Genomic DNA, 13,229 nt, shown 5'->3' with positions numbered 1-13,229 from the left:
TTTCCTTGACGTACAGTTTGTGTTGGATGTCATAATATGCTGTAGGTCGTTACTGAATACAACATGGAATAATTACGATGCAACCTAGAAACCTTCACTCGCTTCTTTTTTGAACTATTTTTCTATCTGTGTAAATTTGATGGCCTTTTAAAAGGGGAATATCACCTGAATTAAGAATTTGGATGTGTTATTTCCATGGCCTAGGAAAGTTAAATAATTATTTGTGAACATGAGCTATTATCTCCCAAAGCCAGAAACCAGAGAAATAAGAATCAAACCTGTGATGTCATCAGGTATAATGTCTGGAGCTGCTCCACTGACTATGAATGGGAGACCCACATAATCTTTGTTTAAATGTCTATACTGAAACTAGCTTTATTCTATGGTAGTGTTTTCCTGAAACAGAAAATGTATCTGTATATACACACAACATCCCCCTGGGTGCTCTCAGTATAACCTTTACCATCTTACCCAATTCACTGTCTGGAGCAGCTTAAGACTTTATACTGGATGACATCACAATGTGATGTCATCCGGTTTTAGCACTCTAGTTATTGGATTAGGGAGAGAGTTTGTCCTATCTTTGGACTGTCTTAGACCATAGGAATCATTTGTATGATTTCTTAAATTGGGTGTAGTTCCTCTTAAGTTAACAAACACAGAGGAACCAATAGCCTCACCCAACTATTGGACTACTTGCCAGTTTAACTCTCTTGTACCTTTATAGATATCGTCAGTGGACAAATGGCCAGTGGGCAGTGGTTCATACCAGGGGCAAAGTAGGGGAACATCCTCTCTGTGAACCTGTCTTTGAACGTATGTATTGGTGTTGAGTCGACGGTGTTGATGAACGCCACCTTCCCCTTCTCATAGTCCAGCTCCACTGTGATCCTCTGGGGCTTCCTCTTCACCGCTAGCTTGGTGCGAGGGGAGGTCTGGGCCCAGTAGGTGTCCCCGTTACACAAGCCTATTACCCAGAAGCCCTCTGCCGGGTTGAGGAAGATTGTAGTCTTCCTCTTGATGGACTCCCGCGCCACACCGACGTACCAGTCCCTGCCGTGTCCCACCTCAACGACCCACCTGTGCTTCCCGGAGACGAACCCGGTGGCCCCCAGCACGCAGATCCGGCTGTTGCAGCGCTCTGCGTTATCGGGGAGAAGCCGTCTACTGCCGTACTGCACGCTGGTCAGTTCATCGGAGAGGATCAAGTTGGATTGGGCCGTGTTTGGGTCCAGAGTGAAGGGAACTGCAAGCACAAGTTACAGTAAGTTCAGTGGGTTGAAAATGTCTATATATAGTGAACTGGTGACTGTAGACCAATCGTGTTTAGTATTTGTACTAAACTCACCACACTGAACAAGTTCAACCATCTTCCTCCAGATTCTGAAATTGAGCAATCCCAGATGGTGGGCGGAGTCTATCAGAATGTCTCTGATGTACTCTGGCTCGTTGAAGTCACACGTGGACCTGGAATGGATCATGTTGAAATCATGAATAGGTAGGTTTTTCTTTCTCCAAGTAGGCTATGAACGCCTCATTCCCGTTCCTTGATCCTCCAATCGCAACTATCACTTTCCTCAGGAGAAACACGAGGGGTTTGAGATAGGTAAATTGGTTACACACATACCTGTTTTTGATCCGCTTGTATTCCTGTGGAGAAGCAGTTAGATTAATGTCGGCAATAAATAGAACAAACATATGGCAGTTTTATATATAACTTCAAATGTCTGCGTGTGAATAATGGTTCTTGGCAAACCTGTAAGAGTGTCTCATCGCCTCTGCTGATGGAGCTTTCCATGTCACTGATGATGGAGGAGAGGGTTTTGATCTTCTCCTCAATGAGCTCCAGCTTGACACTCATCAGCTGGGTCCGCTGTTTTTCTTCCTGTCGAAGCTCTGTCACCCTGACCCTCTCCTCCTCCCATAGGAACTGGTGTAACCTCTTGAACTCCTCCTTCATCACCTTTTCATTTTCATCAGCTTGGGTCTGTGATTGAGGCGTGAGCATACATTAAAGGAACACGCTAACGTTATGGGAAATGCACTTGCCGTCTTCTCCAGAGTCGGACAAGAAAAAGCTATCGGCTGCAAGCTAGCCTAGCTTAGCACCAATGAATGGAAGCGGATATGAACCAGCTAGCCTAGCTGTTGGCCAAAAACACCTCTCCCATAGTTTTAAACTAGGCTAGTGGTCCGTATCGGCTTCCATTAATTTGTGCTAAGCTAGGCTATAGCTTGCAGCCAGATAGAAGTCTACTGAACGCACAGAGGGGAAATTGGTATCTATCTTCTTGTCTGACTCTGGAGAAGACGGTAAGTGCATTTCGAATGATGTTGGTGTGTTCCTTTTAATATATAAATATACATTTTCAATATATGCATGCAGTGTAATGAATAGTTGTGATTTATTTTTACCTTTACATAGTTTTTGGTTTCCGCCCATTGCTCTTTTGTCCTGGTCAGTATTTTCATCTGTTTCTGCAAGGACCTTAGCTCATCTGAGATTTCTATCTGAAATATTGAGTGACGATGTATGAAAGTGTTTAATATTGCACCTCGCCATTATTGTGTGTATGTGTTGCCTTTTCATGGATCTCATGTAACCTTATCTAACATGTTTTATACACTGAACAAAAATATATAACATTTCGTTTTTGTTCCAGAGTTGAAATCAAAGATCTTATCTAAGACTATGTATACAAAAGGCCTATTTCTCTCAGAATTAGTTCACAAACTTAAATCTGTGTTAGTGAGCACTTCTTTGCCGAGATAATACATCCACCTGACAGGTGTGGCATACCAAGATGCTGATTAGACAACATGATTATTGCACAGGTGTGCCTTAGGCTGGTCACAATAAAAGTTGTGAGGCCGGTTCGATGTACCAGTGGAGGTTATTCCATGATGACACGTGAAACACAAATTCACTCATAATTATTAGTAATTTACATATATATATATATTTTTTTTTTCTTTTAATTATTATTATTATTATTATTATTTTTTTTCAAAAATGGTCAAGCTCTCTGAGCTCTCTGATCAGGCCTGCAGTGCTCACATAACTGCAGTAATGCAAGCTGTCAATCACTCAAGTGCAACTGTCCCTGCACGGGTTGATCTTTTTATTCTATTCAATCAAAATAGGCAATTTGAGTCATCTAAGCCCCGCCCGTGCAACTTTGCGCACGCTACTCACGAACGCGGGTTGAATGATTGACAGCCCTCAACGGTCTGAGACTCAATCAGAGAGGAGCTGCGCGACATGGCATAGACCACTGCACTTCCGCGTTACATGGAGCTCATGAGGAGGAGGGGGGCGGGGGGATGAGAGCGTGAGGAATCAAATGAATGCGCTGCCTTCCCCCCCGAACCTCCCATGAGCTCAAAATACCGGAAGTTTACACTTTCCATGGGATAAAAGAACGTGTCTCGACTCGAGTCGGACTTATCACGATGGAGAAGGTGCAATATTCAATGGAAGATGAGATCGGTCACTGCTTTGGCTGTTGTGTGGTATTGAGTGGATTTAAAATATATATATATATATTTTACAGTGATTATGAATTCATTGGCCCGCTGTGGCCTTGCGTGTGTAATACACCAACACGGTTCCCGCGGGCACCAGGTAGCCCCCAAGGACCACATGAGTCGCCCGCGGCAAGCCTTGCTTGCGTTTCTAATCAAATATTAATATCGCTGCGGGGAGGGGGGGGGGCATAATCCCACGGGACAATGCATTGGGATCTTGTGTCCCCAACACTCCTCCTCTCCCTCTCCCTCTCCTCTCCTCTCTTAGGTATGAATTGAAAATGGGGGACCCTGATTAAAACAAGACGAAAGTCTTTCTCTGGTCTGCATCCCCTTAACAATTATGTGTATTGAGCCGTACTGTATTGTACCCATTCTGCAATCTGTTAAATAAAGTTTTCATTCATTCATTCATTCATTCATTGTCCTTGTGTTACATAAAACCCATCTGTGGCCTCGTGCAGAGGAAGGTGGTAAATACATGTTAGATATTCCAATGTACAGTTTTGCTGTACCATTGACTCAGAATGGTCTGTTTTATTGAAATCGTCACAGCAGTAGTTTGTTTATACTTCAGAAGTATGATATTTTTTTAAATCTTTTTTTTAATTTCTTTATTACAGGAAAAAAAATATTGAACATTTACAGTTGTAGATATTGTACATTTTCCATCTTTTTTCTTTTTTTCCCCTCTCATTTCCCCTTCCCCTCCCTCATTCCCACCCCATCCCCCCCACACTGAGGTTGTTGACAAACACATCTGCAAAACATACAAACACATAGCATAGATGTTGCTGGGAAAGAAGAAGTATGATATTTAAACATGGTCCCCAAAATGAATGGAAGCGAATGAGGAGCCTGACACCTGGGAGGAATGGGGGTGTTGCAGCGTTGGGGATGTTTAAAAAATATAATTTAATATATAATATAATGTAATAATTTTGTGCTTCACCAAGAAATTTGGTCAGCAGCCACCACTGCGATGTACTGCCAAATGATCAGAAACAAATTTGTTTTGAGACGGCTTATTGTAGAGAAATGAACATTCATTGCCAATAGAGAGGTGTAGTGGTTACGTCATTGTTGTTTCCGGCCGGTCCACCTCGCTTGAAATGGCTATGTATTTCCAATGGACACATTTCTAAATCATCTACCCGTAATTCCTCTAATAGTAACCCCGGCTTGTATTTGTTTCAACTGTAGCGGATACCAGGCTTGTATTAGGAGGAGGCATGTATAAGAGAGAGGCCTATATTTCTAATTTTCAAACGGATCATAATGAATAAATCAACATTTTGTGTCAGTTTGAACCCAGTAAAATGTACTGGGTTCATTTATTGAAACAAAGTACTGTATGAAATACGGTAGTAAACAGTGCAATTACAGGTGGTCAAAAAAAGTAAAATAAATTAAAATAGTGCAATCACAATACTGGTATAATAATAATAATAATAATAACTTCGTTTTATACAATTCTGAGGTAGGCTTACTCTCTTGGTAAACATTAACACCATATGGTATTTACTGCACAGCCAGGCCAGCATATAACAACAATAACAAAATATATTGCCTATGGTAAATCCGTTGAGGGAAATACCGTAATTCCTCTAATATACATGAAACCCGGCTTGTATTAGGAGGCCGGCTTATAATTGCTTAGCTCAACAGCGCACCCGGTCATTAATAGAGACCCGGTTTTTAATTGAATACCGGTTACTATTAGAGGAATTACGGTAGTTTAAAACAAATAAAGCATGAACATTGGCATGGTGTACCTTTCTGTGTGTATTCATCCACAATCTATAGCTCAACATGAAACAATTCGCAATTAATCGTAAAATAATTGCGTATAATTTAATTTCAACCAAAAATGCCTGTTAAGCCGTAAGGTCCCCCAATTGGGGGACCCTGCTTTTCTTTATCATAAATCGATCAATAGAGACCGTATTAGATCCCCAATTATCATATCATGGGGTATCATTGGAAAGCCACACTCATTTGCTACAACCCTGTCCAAAAATATTCAAGATCGCCAAATGATTGACGGAGCTAGAGCCCCCGGAGGTCGGGGGTGGTAATGTGTACTTTGGCGCACGCCTCACATATCGGCATGTAACTCGAGAACCGCTGAACGGATTTTGTCACCTGAAAGGGCAATTGACAGGCAACAAATAGGGCTTTAATTATATCTATATATTGTATTAAAAGAAATGCACACCCGAGCCGCTAGAGGTCGGCAAAGTGGCGCATCGCGAATCGTCCTCATGAGGGCCCACATGTGGGCCCTTGGATGTTAAGGTTTATTTTATTTTTTATAAAAAAAATTAGCCAAGAGTAAAGACCATAACCCTATCAACAGCAGTCAAAGTGTCGGAAAATGCTAATTATATCTCTTTTATCGTAAAACCGTGAGGAAATGACTAAATCCAGATTTAACCCTGTCATTGGAAAGATGAGCCTTTTCCCTATCCAATAAGGTCAAGTTCAAGGTCAAATATGAATTTATAATTAAAATCGATTATCATTTATTACTGTATCTACAAATCCTTCTATTTAATCATCTTCCCTTTATTAATTTGCTTAGATTTTGTACACTTTATCTCAATAAGGTGGTGAATGAGCTCATGGAGCGAAATCTCTTTGTTACAATTGTAACATGGTGTTATTCACCGGCACAGATGCAAAAAAACAGCATAATTTATATTCTCCTTTTTTTCATTACAATTTACTCAAGGCTAGTAACAGACACAATATTTCTGACACTGGGAATACATACCCCCAGGTCCCTAGATGTTCCTAGATACCAAGAACATGCAAATTGACCTTGTAGAAGTCGAGCAATCTTCCATTTACTTAGGCATGTACCTTTAGGCGAAATTTCTGAAAATAGGGCTACAGCTTAACGGGTTCTTAAACAATAATGTTAGTGATAGAAGGAAACTCATTCTTTTTTTTTTATGGAAATTAAGCTTTCCAATGTTCATGAGGCAGAATTATTACAATAGCCGATAATATATTTTCCCAATGATAAAATTATGTCAGACTACACCTCCCTAATCACGCTCGCTCAAAACTAGTTTGAGAGTAGGTGCGAAAATGTGACTATAGCTCGGTTGAGAAAGTGCAGATCGTCTTGGGATTGGTCACCGTGTTCAGGAGACTCATGTGTATAAAAGTATATTGGATTATGTCTCCAGCACCCCCACAGCTGTATAGCTACAACCACTTAATGTCAAGGCTCTCATCCACATTCATTCATTTCCTCCCCCCACTCTCTCCATGAGCTCAATGTTACTGGAAGTGCAGTGGTTTCGGGTCTCAAGATACAAGACGAAATATCCAGTGAGTGTCATTTGACAAGCCGTTCGGTTGTGACCAGGCAGTCACCGCTGATGCCAAAAATGATTGACCACCTTGTAGCCAAAAGGGGCAGAAGAAGACCAACAAGTTCTGTTTCGACTCGCACGTCTGAATGAATGGCAGCGGACCAGCCAAACCAGCAAGCTCTCACGCCTATAGACCACCGCAACACTTCCGGGATTCTGAAATCACGGAGGAGATAGCGGGGGGAGCAAATTAATGAATGTAGATGAGAGCCTTGATGTACAGTAAGTGGTTGCAGCTACAGCTGTGGGGGTGCTAGAGACATGATCAAATTGACTTTTATGCGCCTGAGTCTCCTGAACACGGCGCGACCCATTCCAAATCGATCGGAACTTAATCGGCCGAGATAAAGTCCCTTTTTCAGCACCTACTCCCATACGCATGCGCAGATTGCCAACGTATTCTGACGGCACGCAGCGCGAAACCGGGTTAAGACGTTCCATCAGAGGGGGGAGCTTGTGCCTGCTTTGGTGGCCAGTGCAAGATATACCCTACTCGGCCAGTGTCCTTTCAGCGAACAGGATAATGGAAAAATGATCCCACTCAATGGCCAGACGCGTCTTATGGCGACATCTACAATTACCTCATTGAGTCTCCAGGTGGATGGATGGAACTGATGGAACATTCTAACCCGGTTTCGCGCCGTGTCGCGTTCCGTCAGAATACGTTGGCAATCTGCGCATGCGTATGGGGAGTAGGTGCTGAAAAAGGGACTTTATCTCTGCCGATTAAGTTCCGATCGATTTGGAATGGGTCGCGTCGTGTTCAGGAGATTCAGGCGCATAAAAGTCTATTCGATCATGTCTCTAGCACCCCCACAGCCGTAGCTGCAACCACTTACATCAAGGCTCTCATCCACATTCATTAATTTGCTCCCCTCGCTATTTTAATTGAGAGGCTTGACTCTTATTTTAGTCTCCCACACCAGCTTCTCATGCTGATTTTAAATGTCCTCACTGAGAGGGTCCAGCAGGTCTTTGTCAATGGGCAGATGTCCAACATGTCGATTTCCAACACTGGCTCCCCCCAAGGTTGCGTTTTGTCTCCCCTTTTATTTATTATGTACACGGACAGCTGCAGATCGCTTCATGACCAAAGACATCTGGTTATCTTTTCAGATGACACTGTCCTTGTATCCCTACTGCAGCGCTCCGAAACTGATCATGGACCTGTACTTCACGACTTTGTGAAATGGTGTGATGAGAATTACTTGGACCACAATGTCTCTAAGACTAAGGACATGATAATTGACTTCAGACACAACCCTGATCATCAAGCCAGTGTAGCTAGTGTAATTCACGATGAGGACGTCCAGATTGTTGAATCATACAAATACCTGGGAACTGTGTTTGATTGGAAACTGAAGTTCAACTTAAATACAGAGTCCATTGTCAAAAAAGGTCAGCAGAGGATCTACCTGCTGAGAAAGCTGAACTCTTTTAATGTTAGTGCGAAGATCCTGAGCACTTTTTATAGTTATTTTATTGAAAGCCTCCTAACTTTTTCTTTTATCTGCTGGTTCAGTGGCCTGTATATTAAAGATAGGAACAGCCTACAGTACATTGTGAAAGTGTGCTCCAAAATAATTGGAGTAAAACAGAGAGACCTATGTTCTCTCTGGACGGACCAGGTGGTCAAGAAGGGGACGAGCATCACTAATCAACCTCTCCACGCTCTGTCTCAGCGGTTTTCACTGTTGCCTTCTGGCCGCCGTTATGACGTTCCACCAAGTAGGACCAACCGTTACGCCAAATCTTTTGTCCCCTCGGCTATCAGACTTTTAAACACAGACAGTAGTCATTTTTAAGTAGCCTTTTACACTTAGTTGTCTGTTTTTACTTTGACTGGATTGTGTATTACATGGAATGTTGTTTTTGCCGTGCTGTCATTGAGATGTTTTGTTTTGTTTGTTGTTTTTGTTACTTGTTACGTGTGAAGCTACAAATATGAATTGCCCCTTGTCAATAAAGTTGTCTGACTCTGAATCTCCTCCGTAATTTCAATGTAACGCGGAAGTGCAGTGGTCTATAGGGCCACATAAAATGACGTGGCGGGCCACATTTGTTTTCGGTTTCAGAAATGAAAACACTAAGAATAAAGCTTTCTCTATATTTTCTAATTTCTCTATAAAGAAAAAAAAAATAATTTTTTTTGTATCCACTTTTTCTCCTTATTTTCTATTTTTCTCCCATCCCAATTTCGTATTTCCAATTCTTCCCTCCCCTGTCTTGAACGTTGCTAGACTATGCCTCCCACTGGTCGGCTGTAGTGAGGATAGAAGCCTTGCATCACGTGTCCCCTCCGGTACACGAGGAGGCAGCCTGTCGCATCTTTTCACCGCAACAGCTCGAACTCTCAGTAGCGAGGAGTAACGCGTGGGAGGCTCACGCTGCCCCCGATACTTTCTGTTTCTGCTGTACAGGCGTCACCCAACCGACCTGTAGGAGTCGCTGTCCACAACGTCCAATCCCCACCCACCGGCTTTCCCACCCTCTAACACTGCCAATCCGGTAGCAACGCCTAGAGCTGGGCTCGATACCAGCATCTCCTGCGTTAGTGGCGAGCGCCTTGCCCACTGCGCCAGGTAAACATTCTATGTTTCTCTGAAACTAAACTGGATTCATCAATAACAGACCCGGAAATAGAATTGGAGAACTATTCAATAGGCCGTAATGACAGGAACAGGCATGGAGGTGGTGTCTGTATGTATATTCATAAAGACACAAAATTCATCAACCGTACGGACCTAGATCATGAGGCTATTGAAACTGTATTTGTATAAATTCAATTTGAAAGGGCTAAATCTGTTCTAGTCGGCACAATTTACAGACCGCCAGACCAAAATGGCTTTTATGATGTGTTGGATGCGTGCTTAGCTGGAGCTGAGGATGCAGAAAATATTCGTATTGGGGATTGGAACACGGATATGCAACAAAAAGATGCACCGTCTTCAAACCTTCATTAGGTTTTGTGATCTGCACGGCCTCAGCCAGCTAATCACCCAACCCACACGTGTATGTGAGTCAACTCAGACTACCATTGACCATTGACCTCTGACAAGTCCAAGATCTCCAATAAAGGGGTTATAGCATGCGGGTTAAGCCCTTCTTAAAAATGCATGAACATTCACTGATAATTGGTCTAGTGGAGTCTACAAGATCTACATTGCCGGACCATGTAGAATCCGGACCTTGTAGACTGACATAATTCTGTGCATAGTTTAGTCTACACAGGCCATATTTCAAATAATCAAAATCTTACTTCATTCATCTTAAACATTATTGATTTGGGGGATTGGTAGTTCCCATGAAATCTGAAGTTGTTCAAACAACAACAGCGATCCACCTTGAATTAAATCACACAGCCGCGTGAAACCTTGTTGGCTGCGTCACAGTCACGAAAGGGGCTACTTAATTAATTAATCCAATCCACTTTATTTATAGAGCACATTTAAAAACAACTAAGTTTACCAAAGTGCTGTACAAGTCCCACAACATAAGATAAAAAAAAAAAATAATTATAATTATTAAAAAAAAAAATTAATAAATTTTTTTCGAAGCTTCGAATTAAAATCGAAGCTCGGCCCCGAAGCTTCGATTGCCAAAAAAAGCTTCGAAGGTCAGCCCTACGATGATGGTATCAAAGCACCTCAAAGGCGCTAAAAACAAAATTACAAACATCTCAAAACAAACTGGTCAGACTACTGCTTGACCTTACTCCTAGAACCCACCTCACCCCTGCCCACTTTGACAACCTAGGATGGCTTAGAGTAGACGACAGAGTACAGCAACTTGCAATGGGCCTGGTCTACAAGATACACTACACGACCAAGGTACCCATGTACATGTCAAAATACTTCCCAAAGGTCAGTGAATACCACGATCACAACACCAGAGGGAGCTCCACAAATCATGTTAAACCCAGATTCGGCTCAAACAAAGGACTAAACACGTTTCGCAATTATGCCACATCAATGTGGAACGCCCTACCCAAAGCTGTAAAGGAATGTGAATCACTACCCACTTTCAAAAACACTCTCAAAAAACACCTACGGGAGACTGCAATTTGAAACTGGCCCCTGTAAATGTCCTAACACAACCCCCTCCAATGTACAGTAAATTACCAAGTATGCTCTTGTCAATATTCCAATGTACAGTTTTGCTTGTACAGTTGTACAGTGTCCCCCTCCTAGTTTTAAATCAATCAATCAAACCACTCAGCCGCCTGAAAAAAAAAAAATTCTGTGGGTCCACCAAATCAAGACTCATTCATTGTCAATGAAGCAGCTCCAGACTTGATACCCAATGACATCACACGTTTCAATCTTATTCCTCAGAGAGAGAGAGAGAGAGAGAGAGAGAGAGAGAGACATGTCTTACCCTCTTCTCCAAAGCTGCCTCCTCAATCGGACAACAGTCATGAGTTTTATGCTGCCTTGACGTTTGACAGACGATACAGATTGGCATCTCGTCGTCCCGACAAAAAAGCTTAAATTTCTCGTTGTGTAGAAAGCATTGTTCTTCTCTCTCCTCGCACATCCTTTGCTCTCGGAAACAGTCCGCGGCTATCTTTAGTGCCAGATCAATCGGGGGCTTCTCAGAGGTGGACCGTGTGTGACACACGGGACACGCTCGAGATCCCCCACGTTTCCAGAGTTTCTCTAAACAAACTTTGCACGAGTTATGGCCACATTTCAAGCGGACCGGGAGGTTATAAACGTTACAGCATATGGGACAGCGCAGGTCCTCCTCGGACAGTGAAGTGTTGGCTGCCATCGGATCAGGTCCCAGACTCCCAGGTGTTCCCGTCACTTCTCTCTCAAGACCACGGTTTACGCGTTGTTACCTGTGTACAGTAAATCCCGTCACTTCTCTCTCAAGACCACGGTTTACGCGTTGTTACCTGTGTACAGTAAATCCCGTCACTTCTCTCTCAAGACCACGGTTTACGCGTTGTGACCTGTGTACAGTAAATCCTGTCACTTCTCTCTCAAGACCACGGTTTACAGTAAATGTCGGCAGACTAGTTGAACCGGTTGAGCACACATGACAGTAGGAAGTATTGCTTCGATAGTAGTACCTACCATCATAGTACCAACACATTACTGTATATACTACCATGTTGTAATGTAAACAAAAATTACTTGAATAACATGTTATATTGAATACAATTATTTATTTTACCAATCCATAGAAATATGCATGTACAGCAAGTACACAGTATTTGCAGGGTTTTGATCAATTCACTTCCAATTCAAATTTTAAATCATGAACCGCTTTTTACTTCCTTATGACTTGTCAAATGAGTTGGTTAATACAACCATGTCACGCTAAAGGTTTTCCAGTATAGGTGAATTTTGAATAAAATCCAAAGTGAATTGATCCCTCAAGCTTGGTTTCACAATTTCATTTTCCAAGATAACATTTATTTTATACTTAAGGTTAAACTTGACTCAGATGCACGGATAAAGATTAATGCATTAAGCCTACAGTCAATTTATCCTTTTCCTTAAGGATTATGTTTCAACATGTTTTTTTTTTTTTTTTATATAGAAATCCCACAATTATATAAGGACTTAATTAATCTTGTATATTTACTGCATAAATCCTCTGAAGAGGGAAGACTCGGAGGAGAAAAATTAAATGAGCAGAGGTAGTTTAAACCATTCAAATGATCGGCGATAGCAAACATATCAGGTGGAAAGTTTGTCACATTAACAGATAGAAAGTAAGTTATAGTAAAACATTCTAAACGTGATTCTCTACAAACAAAACCGTTATCTATACCGTATTAGTATCAGTAAATAGGTGGTACATTTCAATCATAATTGGGGTAAAAACAAACATAATTTTTTTTAATGAGTACTGACGGCCCAACAGGCAAAGTGCTGCGGTTTAAAATAGAGCATGAAGTTGCGTTCTACTGTCAACAATATAAGTGCTTGTGCAGTATAAGCAAATGTATTGGTCTCTTTGCTCACGCTGTCAACAGTGCAGTATGTCACACGTGTTGTATGGACAGTGGAAGAAGACAACGTTGTATTACATTGAGGTTTCATGATCTTCTAATACGTCCTATTTTTATAGTTTTTCCTGTGATGAAATTAGTTATTCTGTGTGAAATTGTACAATTGGATGAAAGGGGTTTGCTCCTGCAGTACTGAGCGTTTAGCCTGCTTTCACCATATCAATGTATCGATATTTCACATTGACATTAAGAACGCTTAAAAATATTAAATGGTCACCACTCTTTCCTTAAAAAAGTTTAGCAAGCAGTTTTGCATTTTCTTTAAGGGAATTTCTGGCAAACTCCCATCT

At 41.8% G+C, this 13,229-nt stretch overlaps 1 protein-coding gene across 1 annotated transcript; it reads right to left on the bottom strand.

Annotated features, from left to right (window-relative positions):
• Window positions 1–124: 124 nt before the first annotated feature.
• Window positions 125–11,821, bottom strand: LOC311245626 (zinc-binding protein A33-like). Its single transcript, XM_084335536.1, has 6 exons — window positions 11,292–11,821; window positions 2,416–2,511; window positions 1,757–1,987; window positions 1,628–1,650; window positions 1,349–1,467; window positions 125–1,246 (listed from the first exon to the last, which is right to left on the bottom strand). Exons 1-6 carry the CDS (start codon window positions 11,685–11,687, stop codon window positions 705–707), a joined length of 1,407 nt encoding a protein of 468 aa, XP_084191662.1. The 5' UTR covers window positions 11,688–11,821; the 3' UTR covers window positions 125–704.
• Between the last annotated feature and the right edge of the window lie 1,408 nt (window positions 11,822–13,229).

Source organism: Notolepis coatsorum (genome assembly GCF_963971535.1).
Source record: "Notolepis coatsorum genome assembly, chromosome: 18".
NCBI lineage: Eukaryota > Metazoa > Chordata > Actinopteri > Aulopiformes > Paralepididae > Notolepis > Notolepis coatsorum.
Note: the sequence above shows the minus strand (reverse complement) of the source record. Positions and strands in the feature narration are given on the sequence as shown.

Bases quoted from the DNA above. Each gene is read 5' to 3' on its own strand.
- LOC311245626 (XM_084335536.1), bottom strand. From the start codon at position 11,687: ATGGCAGCCAACACTTCACTGTCCGAGGAGGACCTGCGCTGTCCCATA. The intron at 2,512-11,291 runs GTAAGACATGTC...TCAATATTTCAG, and splicing joins AGGCAGCTTTGGAGAAGAGG to ATAGAAATCTCAGATGAGCT. The intron at 1,651-1,756 runs GTTTGCCAAGAA...GCTTCTCCACAG, and splicing joins GCGATGAGACACTCTTACAG to GAATACAAGCGGATCAAAAA.